The 20,062-nt window shown below is 42.8% G+C and overlaps 1 protein-coding gene across 2 annotated transcripts in view; it reads right to left on the bottom strand.

The window, feature by feature from the left end:
• The window catches only part of LOC120517330 (E3 ubiquitin-protein ligase MARCHF7-like), a 37,728-nt gene extending 17,948 nt beyond the window's left edge, over window positions 1-19,780 (bottom strand). Inside the window, exons 1-4 of one of the 2 annotated variants that reach the window (XM_039739559.1) lie at window positions 19,648-19,780; window positions 10,512-10,616; window positions 10,174-10,326; window positions 7,207-7,372 (exon numbers count right to left, since the gene is read on the bottom strand). In XM_039739559.1, coding sequence (XP_039595493.1) covers window positions 7,207-7,372; window positions 10,174-10,326; window positions 10,512-10,601 — 409 coding nt within the window. In that variant the 5' untranslated portion in view covers window positions 10,602-10,616; window positions 19,648-19,780. The remainder of the gene's footprint in view (window positions 1-7,206; window positions 7,373-10,173; window positions 10,327-10,511; window positions 10,617-19,647) is intronic. The other variant, XM_039739560.1, reaches the window with a different exon arrangement.
• Window positions 19,781-20,062: the final 282 nt, after the last annotated feature.

Here is a 20,062-nt window from a genome sequence, read left to right as displayed (position 1 = left end):
TTCTTCGGTGCAGCCTTGTTGGGTTCTGTAGGTGCCAACAGGTGGTGCTGCAAAGACTGGAACCCTCCTTCATGGGGCTCTAAACTCACCCAGAAGTGCGGAAGACCAGACGTACTCCAGGGTGGGAGATAAAAGGAGCTTCCTGCCTCACAGGGATGAGAACCAGAGTCGGGAGGAGGTGGGCGACACATGTGAGTAGGAGTGCAAGAGGCACTAACGGAGAGAAAGAAGAAAGGAGCTGCTTTATTGTGCCATGAATTGTGCTTATTACATATACTTGTAACTGTGGTGGTGGGAAACGTTTGATAAAGATGAGTTTTCCACGAATAAAGACTCTTTGCCTTTTATACTTGTGTCTGTGCCTGTTTGTGTTGGGTGTTTGGGGAGCTGGAGTGCCCCCTGTTGTCCACAACTTGTTAAGGTTTTCCTCTTACTAACATTCACAAGCCCCCTTAGGTGAATTCTGAGCTCCGGGAGGCTGGCGCCTGTCCCAGTAGCTGCAAGCAGGAACAAACCCTGGACAGGACCACCCACTCCAGTTCAGGGTCAGCTCACACACACACACACACACACACAGATTTATACTGGGCTGATTCATTGTCACCAGTTGACCCACACGTGTCAAACTCACCACAGTGGCTTCTTCTTGCCATTTTTTTTTTACTGTTGACCAATTACACCTGCTACTGGCACGCGCTCCGTTTGTATTCATTTGAAACTGCCTGTGCTACCCTTTAAAGACAAGCTGTAATCGATGAAGACCTCAGTGGTAATGTAAACTGTATGTCTGTGCTATATGCCTTTTGGTATGGGATTTCAAATGTTTGTGGTGCACCATCTGTTGAAATGACAAGTGCAATGCATTTTATTACTGCAATTGTTTCTGATGTGCCATCTACGGAAGCGTATTAGGGCCACGGTGGAAAAAAAAAATACGGACACAGCGAAGAAAAAAAAAGTCTAAATGTCGAGATTAAAGTCGACATGTTGACTTTATTCTCGACATTTCCACTTTATTCTCGCCATTTATGTCGAGATTAAAGTCGACATTTACACTTTATTCTATTGTTTATTTTGTCAGTAGAATGTCGCAAACTAAACTTCATCTTTAAATGAATGTTCAATTTACTAGATTTTCTCAAACCCCTTCATTAATTAATGTAGCACATTAAATGCTTTATATTAAGTGTTCCCCGACCCAGTTTTTAATCTCTATGCGCTTCTTCAACTGACTTCCTCTTGCACTGAGAGGCGCAGACAGCGATCGCCGCACATTGACTTCATGATGTTCCTGCTCTAAGAACATTCAGAATACTAAGAGAAATACTTGATATCTTCTTCACGATGAAATGCACTAAAGCAGGTATTAAACATGGGTGGCGGGGGGCACGGTGGCGTGGCTATAGAGCTGCTCCCTTGCATTAAGGGGTTCCCAGTTGTATGTTCTGTGTAGTGAACTTTATGGCAAGTGTGACGAGGCTCCAAAAAACTGGATATATAAATGGGTATCGCACAGGTTTAACTGGAATATCGTGTAAATGTTGGGTTCGTGATGTGGTGGTCGGAGACACGAACGCAGAATTCAATGGATGTTCTTCTGAGCGGGCTTTCTTTATTACATGCGCGCTGTCTCTATCTGGCGTACTAAACTTCCAGTTCCAATCCTTGTTTTTCTTTCTGCACATAACCAATCACCACACGATAAACGTCTTTGTGAAATTAAAACAAGTTATAAACCTAGACCCCAGAGTTTTCAAAACTTAAAATGTATTAAAGCATATGGGGGCACGGTGGCGTGGTGGTTGCACTGCTGCTTCGCAGCAAGGGGTCCCGGGTGTTCCCTGCCTTGAGTTTGCATGTTTTTCTGGTGGGTCTACTCGGCGTGTTTCAGTTTCCTTTCAAAGACATGTAGGATGTGGGGTTTTGTTATGTATTATTGACCCTGCTACTTTATATGTTGCACGTATTCACCCTGCGATGTGTTGGCGTCTCATTCAGGATTTACTCCTGCCTCGCACAGGATGCTTGCTGGGATGGGCGCAACCCTGAATGGATGGCATAATTAAGCATGTATAATGAAGATTTTTTTAATTTCTGAAAACTCCATCCCAGCAAGCACCGTGCCCCACATGCTTTAATAATTTAAAGTTCTGAAAACTCCGAGGTCTAAGTTTATAACTTGTTTTAATTTCACAAAGACGTTTATCTTGTGGTGATTGGTTATGTGCAGAAAAAAAAGCAAGGATAGAAACTGGAGGTTTAGTACGTCAGATAGAGACAGTACGCATGCAATAAAGAAAGCCCGCTCAGAAGAACATCCATTTAATCCTGCGTTCGTGTCTCCGAACCCACCAAGCCCAATATTTACACAATATTTAAGTTAAACCTGTGCGATACCCATTCATATATCCAGTTTTTGGGACTTTGCACTACACTGAACATACAACTGGGGACCCCTTAATGCAAGGGAGCAGCTCTATAGCCACGCCACCGTGCCCCCCGCCACCCATGTTTAATACATGCTTTAGTGCATTTCATCGTGAAGAAGATATCAAGTATTTCTCTTAGTATTCTGAATGTTCTTAGAGCAGGAACATCATGAAGTCAATGTGCGGCGATCGCTGTCTGCGCCTCACAGTGCAAGAGGAAGTCAGTTGAAGAAGCGCATAGAGATTAAAAACTGGGTCGGGGAACACTTAATATAAAGCATTTAATGTGCTACATTAATTAATGAAGGGGTTTGAGAAAATCTAGTAAATTGAACATTCATTTTAAGATGAAGTTTAGTTTGCGACATTCTACTGACAAAATAAACAATAGAATAAAGTGTAAATGTCGACTTTAATCTCGACATAAATGGCGAGAATAAAGTGGAAATGTCGAGAATAAAGTCAACATGTCGACTTTAATCTCGACATTTAGATTTTTTTTTTCTTCACTGTGTCCGTATTTTGTTTTCACCCGTGGCCCTAATACGCTTCCGTAGCCATCTGTAGGAATGACTGCCAAAATAACCGGACGGACACCCAGATACACAGACACATACGCTATTAATAAGGTGCTTACAGAACCCTGAAATTTGTTTTCAGCAGCCAAACAATAATGAGATGCAAAGTGAGCCACCGATGACCAGCTGGCTTGAACCATTTGCACCTCTGTGTCCATCTGACAATGTCTGTGTCTGTAATAAAATATTTGGAGAAAGTGATGTTCTCTGATCCACAAAATAGGAAACAGGTACTCCTTAAGGACCAACAGTTTTAGAAATGTTGGTTGTGGCAGAATGAGATGAGTAACAAAACACCAAACTAAACAGCATGTTAAATTAACAACAAAAAGTTTGAGGCCCCCGAGTTAGCTGGTCATCTGTTGGCTTGCATTTTATCTCATTAATGTTTAGCTGCTGGGAAACAATTAGGGGGGTGAATATTAAAAAGCAAGTTAATTTAAGCCAAAGATGTTCCGTTAGCAGCAGTTAATTGGTTAAAAAAGCCTGCCACCCTCCAGGATCCGAGTTTTGACACGTCTGAATTAAACCCAACGCTAAACAGATAGTGAAAGGCGCTTTATAATCTTCATGTGTATATACCATGCGAAGCTGACTGGCTGACTCGCTCATCAACGCTCTTCAATAATTCCTGTTTAATTTCAAAGCTGAAGCTTGTTGAGATTGTTCACCTAGGACAGTCAGCATCCACTAACGAAGGAGATTTGATCCGTCAATATTTAGAGGTAAACACAACCCCTACAATAGCAAAATAAATATCCCAAAATCTAAATACAAAAAGGTTGGACTGATTTGATTGGAATTTGACGACGTTATAGAAAAAAGTAAATTCACTGTCCGATATGTTTGCGTTCTTAAGAATGAATCCTGAACACATCTCTGCAGTTGAATTGTCCACCTCCTCTTGACTCACCAGTACAAGAAACCCCAAACTCACCCACCCAAGTGTGTCTGTTCTGTTGGGAGAAGACCCCCCAGTGAGGGCAGTTGACTCCACCCCATCCAGTCAGGCAGAGACGCCCAGTGAGAGCAACTGACCCCGCCCCATTTGTGCGGAGAAGACCCCCCAGTGAGGGCAGTTGACTCCACCCCATCCAGTCGGGAGTAGACACCCAGTGAGATTAACTGACCCTGCCCCTTCTGTGGGGTTGAAGATGCCCAGTGAGGGCAGTGGACGCTGTCCCTTCTGGCCAGAGGGACATAAAAGCAAGATGCTCACCAAAGGTGGTGTGTCCTTCTGGACACCCCTACTCGTAAGAGAAGAAACTCCAAGCCAGATCTGACCTGCTAACGATTTCCTGCTGTGGGAACTTTATATTTTATTATTGCCCCATTCTGTGCCATTTTTGTTTCAAAATCTGTTTGTTCTTAAACGGGGTGACCTCCAGTGCAGTTGTCATACCTCTCCTGACCACACAAGTTATGCAAGACATCCAGCTTTTTCACGCATCCCCCTTATTTTTGACCCTCTAGAACCCTCAAATTTCTAGCCCATTTTTGGACTGTAAGGACACCCTTATGATAAAGAATAAACCAGAAATGATCAGAAGGATTTGAAGTTGTCCATTAACCGTCCCCAGGGGGTCATCCCATAATGGGATACAAGGGGTCACAATGACTCCTCTTCATAACACGTGGACAAAGTTAGGATTAGTAGACCTGTGGAGTGTCGTTTAATGTGATTTTGGGTTTGCTGATCACGCATATCATCACATGTTTGATATCTGATTCTTTACTGGTGGTCCTAGAAGGAGCAGCCCGAGGTTACAAATGACAAATGTCAAAGATAAACAAGTGGGGTGTCATTTTAGACTATGTCAAGGTCACTGATTACAAATATAACATTCTTTTTGACTAGCCATGTGCGCCCAACTACGTTGCGCGTGTTAAAGTTGTCTGTGAAGGGCTCCCTGTTTAAACGCGGCTGCCAGTCGTGAACTGGGCCCTTCGTCGCACAGCATTAGGATTTTTTATAAGGGAAACAAAATTACAAAAGAAAACCCTTGGACATTGATTCGATAGGAATGGCCTACTCGGAATCACTGTCCGAATCGTAATCATGTGGTGGTGTAGGAGCATTTCTGTTTCTGTCTGCTCACAGTCCGTCTCGTTTTCACGACGCTGTCGTTTCACTCACAATCTCTTTCTCCAATCTCGCAGGTTGCTTTGTGGCAATCCAAAGAGTAGGGCAATATACACGGAGCAATGGTTATAAAAGGGGGACACATAGGTATCCAGGCTCTTTAAAGCATAAATAGGGATCACTTCACTGACATGTGAGCAAGCCACGGTACAACTGTGAGTCGAGCAGCACTCGCCCGCTACAGCGTAACGATAATAATTTCCGGAACGTGCCGTTACGTTGTCATTCATTTTACCCACTGTCTTTCTTTCATTCATATGTTACGTTGGCACGTACCTTTTATCTTCGGCAATCTCATTCTCTAACCAGGCCTCAGGAGCTAACCAGCGTAACACTGTCCACCACCCCTTTCGTTATTCCGGCGATACCCGTTTGTCCAGCAGACATTATCATCTAGAGATTGTTAAGGAGTAATGTCTGACATTTTTGAGAGAGAGAGAGATCAGAGCTACGTGTGTTTTAGAGCAGGGGGTCACCAAGTCCGGTCCTGGAGGGCCGCAGTGGCTGCAGGTTTTCATTCTCACCCTTTTCTTAATGAGTGACCTGTTTTTGCTGCTAATTAACTTCTTTTGAATTCATTTTAATTGACTTGCTCTTGAAGACTCAGACCCCTTGTTTCTTTGTCCTTAATTAGCAGCCAAACAATAATGAGATATAAAAATGAGCCAAAACAACTGGTGTCCATCTTACGATATCTGAAAATAAAGAAAGGTGAAGGTCTAAGGAATGTCGATCTGCTCAGGTCCACAAAAATTTTAACGGTGCTCTTAGAAAAGAGAAAATCCACAATTTCGGACACGTCTGTTAATGCACCACAAGAGCAGCACCAAGCCACAGAAGTGAAGAACGAGTTTAATTAACGAGAATCGGCGCCTCATTACGCTGCTGGTTGGAGTGAAACTGGTTGGAGTTTGAGGCCCTGACATGGTTGTTGACATCCGTGAGTAACAACGACGTACTAAACTTGAAGGTGGTCTATGCATGTGTGGAATTCGCGGACAAACAAAGATCAAGATCTAAATGAAGATCTCTTGAGTTCATTTAAAGCACAACAATTTGTTTAGTTTGAATGTCTGTGTTTTGAGGTGTGACTGGCGTATTACAGTCTTCAGTAGTATAAGCCTGGAGGAGATTCTTAATGCAATGCCTGTGTTTTAGTTGTCTCTCTACTGCCATCTAGTGCTTCTTCTTCTGATTCATTCGCGGACAAACAAAGATCAAGACCCAAATGAAGATTATATAGAGAGATTTTTGACCCTTTTCTAGCCCTCAATGGACCGCCATCAGAGGGTGACCAATGACAAATGTTCATTAAAGGTCAAGACTATTTCAAATATTTGACGCAGCTATTCTCGTTTATTATGTACTTGTAAAATCTTACGTTTCTTACGAACACTGCGAATTAAGAGGCCTACATGAATTCAGACTTTTCATTTGTCGATGACGACACGTTCACAGGGAGCAAATGACCCCAAAATGATCAGAGTTGATTGGATTGCAGGGGGGCTTCGTAAATGTGCAGTCTGTAAACGCCAATGCTGTTTGTAATGACTTGAAGTAAAAGACAAATTCGTCCCCGCCTTGTCAAAATCGTCCTATTGAGGATGTTAAGTGGAGCAGCGTGACTCCAACACGTGGCACAGCCTACACGCCAACAAAAGACGACCTTACTGGCACCGTTGCTATTTTTTGACAGTTTGCTCCAAACTGTGCAGTCAGACGCTGAGTTTCCACGGCGCCATTAAAACTAAAGACCCTCCACTGTGTTTTTGGCAAATCGGAAAATGGAAGTCGACGCATCCTGCAAAACGCTCGCTGCCAAGACCCAAGTGAACTCATCGAGTCAGAATTATTCAAATCTTATTTAGCTTTTCTTATATTTTTCATTAGCTCTCAAACGCTTCCTGGTTTTTGTTCTTTTCGTTTCTGATAAGACTTGTCATTCGTTTTTTTCTTTATACAACAGGAGCCTTTTGCCAGCTGCCGCCATCTTTTTTTTAAATTGGCTGCTACTGAACACTTTAAGGCCCCATAAACAAACAGAAGTGTCGCTCACATGGCCGGTTGGCTGGGGGGCACCCACACGGCTTTTTCTCCGGTTTCTTTGAAGCAGCTGCCAGTTTATGCCTCTTGATTTCGCCTTTGTTGGGTAAAGCAGGAAGGCGAGACGCAGATCCTTTGTTTAGCAAGTGCCCTTCGTTCGCACTGGTGTAGTCGGCAAGCTGCGGAGACAAAAGGCAAGGACAGCTGTAATGGCAGCTCAGGGAAGAGCGAGAGAGGAGGAGGAGGAGGAGGAGAAACGTTCAGTCTGGGCTTTGTGCTCGTCTGAATGAAGTCACAGCTCAGGCCAGTGAAGACCAATCAAGGCTTACACCGGAGAAGGTTAAAGTAATTAGAGGAAGAAAGGTTCACTGTAGGAGTAGACATGACAGCTACTTTAATAGGTTGTGACAGGGTACAGGATAAAAAAAGGGAAAAAAAAAACGCCCATTTAACATCCATAGTTCAAGGGGACTCATCTTTTTTTTTTATTCCAGTTGAATAATTACACTGCTCACTATGGGCTGTTTTATACGGAAAATTCTAAAGGAAGTCTTCGACTGTACCAGGGCTGTAAAAGCCTTCCATCCACTTTACATCCACTAAGGTAAGCACGAGCTTCTAACCCTGGGCTGACGCCAGTCCATTACAGCAGTGCTCCTCAACCACAGGGGGCACAAATTGGCATCATTTATCATGGTAGTGGGACACCGCGCCAAGGATCGCGCGTGAATCCAACCCATCGGCTCTGACGATCCTGCTCTCCTGGGAGGGATAGTGTGGGATTGCAACACCAAAAAAGGCCGAGAAACTCTTGAGGACCCACAGGCGCAGTCAGCTGATGAAGACTCGCCAAGTACCCGTCAGTGAGTTTGGGGTTGGCTGAGGGGGAACGACAACAACAAAAAAAACCAAATTAAAAATAAAAAGTACCCGGAAATCTCAAGCGGCCATGAGGAGAACATGCAAAGTCCACATGGATATTGAACAGGCCGAGACGGAAACTCCTGAGGCAGAAGATGAATTAATTGAATTAGTCGACACCTGAAGAGGTCAGCGGCATCCCAGGTGGCATCAGGCGTCTCGGACCACGCAGGGGTGCCTCTCGCCTACTTTTAACAACCTGCCATTCTCACCTTAAAAAAATGCATTCTGCAGGTCTCCTTTCTTTCTTTTCTTTCTTTCTTTCATCGTAAATGCATTGTTATTTACTTTTGGTATTGTTTATCGTGAAAGGCGCCATTTAACAATTTTCTTTCTTTCTTTGCTTGCATCTGAACTTTATACAGTTTCTCATTTTTTAAACACGTTATTACTTAAATTGACTGAACTTCACATTTTCAGCAATAAAAGTGAAAAGTAAATGAATTGCTTTCTTTCTTTTCTTTTGCAAATTTGCAAATATTTATGGAACAATGGTGTACAAAATGCAATCTGTAAAACTGTCAGTGAGGATTTGGTTTTTTGTTTTCCTACTGTGACGTAACTACTCGATCAAACTATGCCATAGTGCACAGTCGTAGGATATGTAAGGATTTCTCTTTTTTGATGTTTTCATGTTTTTGTAATGACTGCTGTTGATTAATAAAAGGTGTATTTAAAATTCAAAACTCTCTTTCTTTCTTTCTTTCTTTCTTTCTGTCTTTCTTGAGAGAGCTAGCTTTTCCCTTTACTCCTCCTTTCTCGTTAACATTTACGAAATTCTTTTAGTTTCATTATTTAACTGTACAACAAAAGTTACATTTTTCTTTCTTTCTTTCTGTTAAATACTTTGTTATTTACTTTTGCTATTGATTATTCTGTTAGGTATTATACAGCAATTTTCTTTCTAATAAAGGGTTTGTTACAGTGACTATATATATATATATATATATATATATATATATATATATATATATATATATATATATATATATATATACATACAGTACGACCACAGAACATATTATAATACACTATGTACGTATTACTGGGAACAGCGTAACTCTCTCTCTCTCTCTCTGTCTGTCTGTCTGTCTGTTTTACTCTCTCTGTCTCTCTCATATATATATATATATATATATATATATATATATATATATATATATATATATATATATATATATATATACACACATACATGCATACATACAGTACAGGCCAAAAGTGTGGAGACACCTCCTCATTCAATGTGTCTTCTTTATTTTCATGCCCATTTACATTGGTAGATTCTCACTGAAGGCATCAAAACTTTGAATGAACACATGTGGAGTTATGTACTTAACAAAAAGGTGAAATAACTGAAAACATGTTTTATATTCTAGTTTCTTCAAAACAGCCACCCTTTGCTCTGATTACTGCTTTGCACACTCTTGGCATTCTCTCGATGAGCTTCAACAGGTAGTCGGTTTTCACTTCACAGGTGTGCCTTATCAGGGTTATTTAGTGGAATTTCTTGCTTTATCAATGGGGTTAGGACCAGCAGTTGTGTTGTGCAGAAGTCAGGTTAGTTGGACGATCATTTATTTTTCAACAGGACAATGACCTCAAACACACCTACAGGCTGTGTAAGGGCTATTTGACCAAGAAGGAGAGTGATGGAGTGCTGGAAATGGTCATGAAAATAAAGAAAACATATTTAATGAGGAGGTGGGTCCAAACTTTTGGCCTGTACTATATATATATATATGTATATGTATATGTATATATATATATATATGTATATATGTATATGTATATATATATATATATATATATATATATATATATATATATATATATATATATATGTATATATATATGTATATATATATATATATATGTATATATATATATATATATATGTATATATATATATATATGTATATATATATATATGTATATGTATATATATATATATATATATATATATATGTATATGTATGTATATATATATATATATATGTGTGTGTGTGTGTGTTTTGTTTCACTAACAGCGCTTTTCTCTTGTTTTATTCAAGATTACCTTTCGGGACGCGGACATTCCCAGAGCCCAGGGTCTCTCGTAGTTGCGGGTCACGTATTTGGTCGGTGAGTTGCACTTCGCCTTTTGCTTCCTGAATTTTTCTCTTGTCAGCTCTGCCTCTGCCCGCTCTTTCTCTTGCTTGCGCAGGGTTAGCTATAAAAAAAAAAAAAAAATAAGGTAACAGAAAGAGGAACTTCTTTATATCACAAATGCAACATTCTCTCTCTCTCGCTCTCTCTAAGGTGACAATAAAACGTTCATCCTTTAACATTTTGCAAATGTAAAGCTTTCATTTCCCCGTCACGTATGCGTTTGCCTTTCTTCCTTTCCTGCTGCACCTGATAATCCGTGTCCATTTTACGTTGAATCTCCTGCATGTATTGGCCGTCGGTGATGACCTGATGATGTCTTTGCATACTTTTGAACATTGTGCTGCATTTAATCTGCAAAAAGATAGGAGGAAAAAAAAGGGGATTAGGAAATTCCCAGATTTTGTGTCAAACATGCAGTGAAGCAACTTTGGCTTTGAGTGCTGCAGTGGAAGACCCCAATGATTAAAACGTAAAACATAACGGACTAGGGAGTGTTCAGTTATTCATTATATTATCCATCCAGTATCCAACCTGCTGAATCCTAACTACAGGGTCACAGGGGTCTGCTGGAGCCAATCCCAGCCAACACAGGGCGCAAGGCAGGAAACAAACCCTGGGGAGGGTGCCAGCCCATGGCAGTCATTATATTATATTATATTATATTATATTATATTATATTATATTATGCTATATTATATTATACTATATTATATTATATTATATTATACTATACTATATTATATTATACTAATATATTATATTTTATTATACTATACTATATTATATTATACAATATTATATTATATTATACTATACTATACAATATTATATTTTATTATACTATATTATATATTATATTATGGGTTGAAATCTAATTAATTAGCACAGACCTCATTGTTAACATTCACAGTGCACTAACTATAGAAATGTATTTTGTACTGCATGTATTAATAAAATGCATTGCATCTCTCATTCCAACAGATGGTACATACAGATATTTGTAGTAATAAAATATATTACTGCACATGTTTTGGATATGCTATCTGTTGGAATGAGAAATGCTATCTGCACACAGTGTGTGTTTTATTCATTCCCTTTGGTATGGGATTCACAAAAGCAGTGTTAAAAGTTGCAGTGCATTTATTACTACAGATGTTTGTGATGCGCCATCTGTTGGAATGACAGCAACTGGACAGACACATATTCTTTTATTAAGGTGGACTAATTGAGCTAAGACAGGTTGAAATCGAAGTACTGTTGTTAAAGTTGATGTTTGCACTGCGCTCTCATTTTGTAATGAAGATTGTAATAAAATGCATTGCTACTTATGTTTGTGAAGCACCGCCTGGTGGCATGAGAAATGGAATGCATGCGGATTGTCTGTCATATGCCATTTGATAAGGGATTCACAAAAGCAGCATTAATGTTTGAGATGCACTATCTGTTGAAATGACGGAGACGTAGCAACTGGACGGAAACACAGACAGATACCCTGACACTTATTCTTATATTATATTACATGTGGGCGGCACGGTGGCGCTGCTGCCTTGCAGTTAGGAGACTCGGGTTCGCTTCCCTGTGTGGAGTTTGCTTGTCCTCCCCGTGTCTGCGTGGGTTTCCTCCCAAAGTCCAAAGGCATGCAGGTTAGGTGGATTGGCGATCCTAAATTGTCCCTTGTGTGTGCGTGCCCTGCGGTGGGCTGGCACCCAGCCCGGGGTTTGTTTCCTGCCTTGCACTCTGTGTTGGCTGGGATTGCCTCCAGCAGACCCCCGTGACCCTATAGAGGGTTGGATAATGGATGGATGGATGGATGGATGGATATTAATGTGGCATACTGACGACTTGGCCAGTTCCCGTGTCTTACTGTACATGTCCCATATCCAAATCCTACACCCACTCTGCGTTTGCTTGTTTTCACACTCTCCCCGTCACTGCCTTGGCTTTCAGCCTGGTACTTCACTTTTCTTCTTACGTCCCCAGATTCTTGACTACCCTTCAAGTGTCTGTGACTGAGGCCTATGATGGACCGCTGAGCCCAAGGATGCTTCCCTTACAAACATTTGACTTTATGTTATAGGCGCAGTGCACACACCTTCTCACACCTCCCATCTGCACGGCCGTCATTCCAATTAAGACCCCCCAAGCACAGGGTCACATGTTACCTCGGGTAGCCCCAGTCACACTTCACTGCTGGGCCATCCTTGTGTATGGGGGTCTAGCAAAGAGCCTGGGCTGTGTCTCGTCGGAAAGCAAAGCTGAAGTTGGCCTTGTACAGATTTATGGACCCTGAGTCCGCCGTGATGATGCCCCCCTCAAGAAGGTACCTTCCTCTGAAATAAGCGTCGCCTGAGGTCCTAAAGGGCATTACTATAGGACTTGAGTGGAGCTGTTCACGTTTATAATATGAAATGCTTCTGGTCAGCTGTTCACCCCTCGGTCTCTTTACATCCCATTTTGTGGTCTCTTCACCATGGTGGGTCCTACCTGTGGTCATGGAGACATTTTTTTTTTTAATTTCCTTTGAGTCCAGACATCGGCTGCACATTACAACACCCCGTAAAGCGTGCTGTTGTTCATCTGGACTACATCTCTAACCTCAAGGATTGAAATGAAATATAAAACAAAGTCTTTGTCACTGTCACCAGGTGGGACACCAATGACGGTTAAAGGGGCTCCACTTCCCAGCAAATCGGCAACAATTCACAACACCACATTGGGGCGCAGCAGACCAGCACTCCAAGTTGATTAGGAGACCCCCATCCCGTGTCGTGGCCACAGCCCCTCACATTTGCTCTGCCCACCAGTGCGGTGAGGTCAGGTGACGCTTTGCAAGGAGACGTGTTCTGCTGAGAAAGTAACAGAAGGCATAGAGAGAGACTTTATTGAAGTCAGCGGTCACACGAACACCAGAGGGGCACAACACGAGAGAAAGCTGGGGACGTCCCAATGCACATGACCTAAAAGAAGACCCATTGAACCAGGATTATGGATTAACTTAGCGTCTTCATCGCTACATTAAAACTGACACACTAAAGCAAAGTAATAAAACGTCAAGCATGTCGAGGTTGGCAGGCAGGTCAGTCTCACCGTGGACAGCAGGGGCACCACAACTGACGGCTGGCAATCTGAATGTGGCACCACCTCATGTGTCTCTCCTTCTCAGAATAGAACTTGCCAGAATGGAGTGGAGAGTTTTCTAGAGTTTCCAGGGCCGTTCCAATCGCGGTGGGGGGGCCTCGTGCCAGTGAACATGTAAAGGAGGGACGCCAGATGCTGCTGTCTTCAGATATTAAAGAACCCGGGCACACATTTCCTGACCAGTTTACTGTCCTTCTCCTGCTCTCTTTAGCAGCTGTCATGACACCTTGGGACAAATGAAGTACCACCGATCTATCTGTCTAGCTAGCTGACTGTTTGCAGGAAACTCCTTCCCCATATTCTCTGAGATGGTACATCCCATAACCCTGGAGGACGGTAGTTAACATTTGAGCCATTCTGCGTTAGGAGAGTACAGCACGTCGAAATATTCGGCCTACGAACACAACACAATGTGTGCCCGAGTAAGAAAATGGAGGAGTGTGCTGATGATCAACGACATCAGTGACAGGGTAAGCTGGACTCGAACACAGGGGGTTTAAGAAGAAAGGGCAGAGTGGGCTCTTCTTACTTAGGAGACTGTGTGCTGGTAATGTGGGAAGTGACATCCTTCACATCTTCTACAACTCGGTGTGGTAACATCACGTGACGAGAGGACCACCGAATCAACAAGGTAATTAAAAGGGCAGGCTCAGCTATGCTACACATTCTGGACCCCCTGGTGGTCGTGGTGAAGGAGAGAATGAAAACCAAACCGAGTGCCATTATGAACAAAGCTACACATCCTCCCTGTGACACACACACACACACACACACACACACTGAGGACTTTCAGAAAATGAATTACTCCATAGAAGTGGGTCGAGAAATGGGATGGGGGGGCTCCTATATATACCAATATCTATCTATCTATCTATCTATCTATCTATCTATCTATCATATAGTGCCTTTCATATCTATCTATCTATCTATCTATCTATCTATCTATCTATCTATCTATCTATCTATCTATCTGTCTATCATATAGTGCCTTTCATATCTGTCTATCTATCATATAGTGCCTTTCATTATCTATCTATCTATCTATCTATCTATCATATAGTATCTATCTATCTATCTATCTATCTATCTATCTATCTATCTTTTGTGAACCACCAGAGTGCTCCAGCCACCCAACACAGACAGTCAGAGACACGAGTTCCCAGTCCCACACAGCACACACTTTTGTCTCGTTTCCTTAACAGCAACACCGTGCAAACACAGCACCAATGCACAGTTCTCTTCTTCTTCTTCTTCTTCCTCTTCTTCATCTCTCTCTCTCTCTCTCTTTCTTAATCCTTCCACCTCCACTCCTCCTGGCAAGCTTTGTCCACCTCCTCCCGACTCTGGCTCCTTTTTATAGAACACCCGGCAGGACTCCAGGTGTCCAACGAGCTTCTTCCGCCAACATTTCCGGGTTTGCCGGAAGTGCTGCTAAATAGGGCTCAGGAAATGTCCAGGTGCCCCCTTGGCGGTGGCCATGGGCCCCAGCAGACCAGGAGGGCTGCCCTCTAGGATTCTTGGGGAGATAGTGTCCGAAATATGCTCTCTCCCCCGGTCCTTCAATGATTGAGGCGTTCCAGCCAGGTAAAGCCAACAGCAATACACCTGTATAGCGCCTCAATGGGACTGGGCGTGCCAAGTCAGAAATTTTAATTCTTTTTAAGTTTTCCTCCTTTTTAGTCATTCTGGTGTATATTGTGTGCGTCTGTCCGTCTGTCTGTCTATTATATAGTGCCTTTTCTCTATCTATCTATGTGTCTGTAAGGCTTTTTTTTCTGATTGCTGTGGTTTTCCTTCCACGTCCCCCTGTGAGTGTGAGAGAAGTTCCTGTAGTGGACCCCATCCAGGCTTGGCTCTTGTCTCGCACCTGATGTTCCCAAGACAGGCCCCAGTTCCCCTCCAAAATGACCTAAACTGGATTAAGCAGGTTTAAAAATGTTTTATTGCATGATTATTTTTGTGATTACTATTATCCATTTCTAAACTTGCTTAATCCAAATTAAGTTTCATGGAGTAGGAGGAGGAGGAGGTTAGGAGCACACGCTGATACAGCGCATTGCCGCGGCCACCACATGACAAACCAACTCAGGATCCCAGATTAGGACCCGAGTGCAGCCATGTGACGGGTGACACCTCAGCACCGAGTAGACGATGTGATTAGTGGATTCAGGATGTATGGAGACCCCGTCACTTTCTGCACACTTTGTTGTGTTGTAGATTTTATTTTATATCGATACATGTGTGCTTTTTGCCCATCAGTCTCATGCAGTAGCCCCTGACAACAAAGTGAAGACATGTTCTTAGAAAGGTTTCCGAATCTGTTAAAAAGCAAAAACTGTTTTTTTTTTTCCATTCATGGAAGTTTTCCGATCCTTAATTCAGCACTTTGGAGAAGCCCCTTTGGCAGCTTTGAGTAGTTTTCTCTGCTAAGTCTCTACAAGCTTTGCACACCTGGATTTAGGCAGCCGATCCCATTTCTTCCACCGTTAGACTGGATGAGAATTGTCTGTAAACTGCCATCTTCAGTTCTCTCCACACGTTTCTCGATGGACTTTAAGGTGTGGGCTTTGGCTGGGCCACTCCGGGAACCCCCAGTTTAATTTTGGCTGAAGTCTACGGGCCACTCCAGTCTGCGGTGACAGGCACTCTGGTGCAGTTTTACTTTTCAAATGACCTCTCTGTAGTTGACCACATTCATCCTCCCCTCAATTCTGACCAGTCTCCATAGCCTGATGCTGCTAGCACCACACTTCACCGTCAGGTTGGCATTAAGCAGGCGGTGAGAAGCTCCTGGTCTTCTCCTGATGTGGTGCTTGGAGTTCAGCCCAAGGAGTTCAATTTCTGCCTCATCAAACCAGAGACTCTTTCTCCTCGGCTCTCAGAGTCCTTTAAACTGTCACATGCCTTTTACTCAAAAGTGGCTTCCATCTAGTTGCTCTACCATAAACGGAGTGCTGCTGAGATGGTGGTCTTTCCAACAGATTCTCCTGTCTCAGCTGAGGACTTGTAAAGCTGTGTTCGAGTGACCATGGGGGTCCTTGATCACCTCCCTGACCAACGCCGTTCTTAGCTGGTTACTCACTTTGGCTGGTCGACCCTGTGGTTCCAAAGCTTTTCCAATTCACAATTCTTGAGGCCACGGTGTACCAGGGGGCACTCAAAGCTTCACAACAAGTTCATCCCCTTGCTCTGATCTGCACCTCACCACAATTTGATCGTGCAGGTCTACAGAGAATTCCTTGGACCTCTGACTTGGTTTTTGTTTTTTTTTTGTCCTGACATGAATTCTGGGATCTTCTACACACAAGTCCACCTGTGTACCTTTCTAAATGATGTCCAGTTTGCGCCAGGTGGACTCCAATCAAGTTCAAGAAACATCTCAAGGAGAATAAAAACTAAACAGGAGACACCTGAGCGCAATCTGGAGGGCCACAACAAAGAGTCTGAAGACTTCTAAGAATGAGGGCTTTGGAGTTTTAATAAATTTGGAAATCTTTCTGAAAACAACTCTTCACTTTGTCATAATGGGCTTTTGAGTGGAGATTGATGTGTAAAGAAGGCACATTTTATCCATTTAAATAGATAGATACTGTAGATATATGAAAGGCACTATATAATAGCTAGATCTCAAAGGCACTATATAATAAATCGATAGATATATGGAAGACACTATATGATTGTTAGATAAGATAGATATATGAAAGGCACTATATAATAGATAGATATGAAAGGCACTATATAATAGATAGATATATGAAAGGCACAATATAATAGCTAGATCTCAAAGGCACTATATAATAGATCGATAGATATATGAAAGGCACTATATAATAGCTAGATCTGAAAGGCACTATATAATAGATAAGATAGATATATGAAAGGCACTATATAATAGCTAGATATGAAAGGCACTATATAATAGATAGATAGATATATGGAAGGCACTATATGATTGATAGATAGATATATGAAAGGCACTATATAATAGATGGATAGATAGATAGATAGATATGTGAAAGGCACTATATAATAGATAGATATATGAAAGGCACTATATAATAGATAGATAGATATGAAAGGCACTATATCATAGATAGATAGATACTTTATTAATCCCCAAAGGGATTTGTAATTAGATCAACAATACAGGAAAGCGCCCAGAAAGTGAAGGGGTCTGAACACAATATTTCTCTGTTGTAACTTTGCGTCTTCATGGTTTTGACTCAATAATCGGTCAGTAACTCTCACTGTCCTTCAAGGACACACTCAGAAATGCTGGTTGTTGTTCTTTACTGGGTTGTTTGGTTCCTCATAAGAGCCATTGCTTGACAGAGCAGCATTTCATTCTGGGACGGGTTCTTTGCATATGAAGTTGGTTGAAAAAGATACTAATATGTGGAAGAACACTGAAATCTTTAATGCATGGTGAGCAGGACACTAACAGATCAAGAAAACATGAACTTAGCCACTGGTATTTTAGAAATCTGTTGCCATCTACATACAGTTATTTACTGTATGGAGCCTGTTCTTGATCTCAAGAAATTAATGGTTCTTTCTGGAACCTTCACGTGGAGCTTCTTTTGGGAACCAAAAATGGTTCCCCTATGGCCAGTTGCTGGTGCTCAGTTATTTTGTGCCCAAGGCCAAGGTTATTAGTGTGCCAACTGACTGTTTGGTAGCTAACCCTTGTGGCTGGGTGTCCCATACCCCCTTATGATCTTCGGCCTTGGCAAATGCCTAATTCACCTTAATGGTGGTGCCAGCCCTGCCTATGGCATCGCTCTGATGAACCACAATGGCATCTTTATTTTTAAGGGGGTAAGGCACGAACCCATTACACGATGTAAATAAAGTTGATGAAGAGCTGGTTGTAGCCATCCATCCATGTTCAGACCCTCCTAATTAAATTGGGCGTCGTGCCTGGACGGTGCTCATCCTGGCACAAAACAGAAAATGGGTGCCAGTCCAGTGCAGGGCTCACTGACGCATACACGCGCTTTGCCTGCGGATAAGGTGATGTAAATAAGTAGCAGTAAGGTTAGGGGTTATTATTATTATTATTATTACTATTATTATTATTTAAAGGTTCGTCTGCACCCCACCAAGTGTGAATGTCAAACTCCGCCCAATCGATGAGACATTCGGGGTGCGCGTCTGATTTTAGAATCTGCGACGGTCGGCGGAGTTTCTTTCCTGATCGCGGGTGCCAAATTAGCCCGCTGGTGTGGACTGTGGTGGGCCACTGACGGCCGTTTTCATCGCTTGCTGCCCGTCTGTCTCTGTCTGTCGCTCTTGTGCTGCCGATTTCTTCATCGGACGTTCTGCCTCGAGCGGCACGGTGGCGCAGTGGGTAGCGCTGCTGCCTCGCTGTAAGGGGACATGGGTTCGCTTCCTGTGTATTTCCTTCGGGTGTTCCTGTTTCCTCCCACAGTCCAAAGACATGCAGGTTAGGTGCATTGGCGATCCGAAATTGTCCCTAGTGTGTGCTTGGTGTGAAGGTGCGTGTGTGTGCCCTGTGATGGGCTCGGATTGGCTCCAGCAGACCCCCGTGACCACCCTGTGTTAGGATATAGCGGGTTGGAAAATGACAGACTGGTTCGTCACTTTGCTCCTCTTGCACTTTCTCCATTTCAGTTCTGACCTCATTTAGTGCCCGGAGGGCTTGAAGCAAATTTAAAGTTGAAATTTAGCTTACTCGTTTTCTAGCAGGATGGCATGTGGACGCGACCTTGCTATGATGGATAAGCGGGTTAGTAAGATGCATGGATGAGACGAGATGTGCTTTCAAAGTGCATTCTCCAACATATTTATATTAGGATGTACCAGAATATTGTTTGACTCTTTTGTCACGTTTGCAAATTAGGATGGGGTCCTGGACGAGCGCCCCTCGCCCGCTCCTGTGCTGGCCTCGCCACTGCCAAAGACCGATGCGGTCGGTGACGCTGCTTACTTAGTTTCGTTTATATTCCAGGTCGGCCACTTTCTACACGCAGTGTTGCACTTTGCGTGCTGTCCGTAAATATCACCCGCATTCCCCCCAAAACTATCGTCAAACATTTTGGAAGTCCATTGCTAATACAGAACTAAAACCACCTTAAACGGAATAACTGTATATTTCACTTTTGTTAAGGCGGTGTTTTGGAATCTCCACAACTTTGCGGCACACCAAAGAACTACGCCAGTCGGCCACAGCCTGGCACCGAAAAAAATTCGGCACGATCCTCTGGTCGCTCGGTGGACTTACCTGGCACCGGTGGTCCCTTTCTTTTTCGGGGGAAGCGAGGTGCGGCGCGCTCTCTGAGAAAGCGTCATCCGCTTTCCATGGATACCGGGCCGTTTCCGCGTGCCGTTGCTATAGGTAATAGAGAAGCGGGTGCCGGAAGCTCGCCAAAGTTGTTCGTGCTCGTGCTTGTGTACTGCTTGGTTTCCACGGTAACCGACAGTGCGCTTTACGAAAAGCGCCATTAGCGTATAAAGTGACGGTACGTAGGCGAATACAAGAGCCCCGTGTATTGTATCAGGTGAACGGAATACATTTAACTGCGCACTGTTTGTAAACCCAATTTGGAATAATGAGACGTAATCATTCCCCCTTATACGTCTGCATCCTGATTTTACTAAATAATGAATCTACTCAAGCAAAAGCTGGCATAATAGGA

This window comes from Polypterus senegalus, chromosome 17 (assembly GCF_016835505.1).
Source record: "Polypterus senegalus isolate Bchr_013 chromosome 17, ASM1683550v1, whole genome shotgun sequence".
NCBI classification, from domain to species: domain Eukaryota; kingdom Metazoa; phylum Chordata; class Cladistia; order Polypteriformes; family Polypteridae; genus Polypterus; species Polypterus senegalus.
This window is presented reverse-complemented; position numbering and strand designations above follow the sequence as displayed.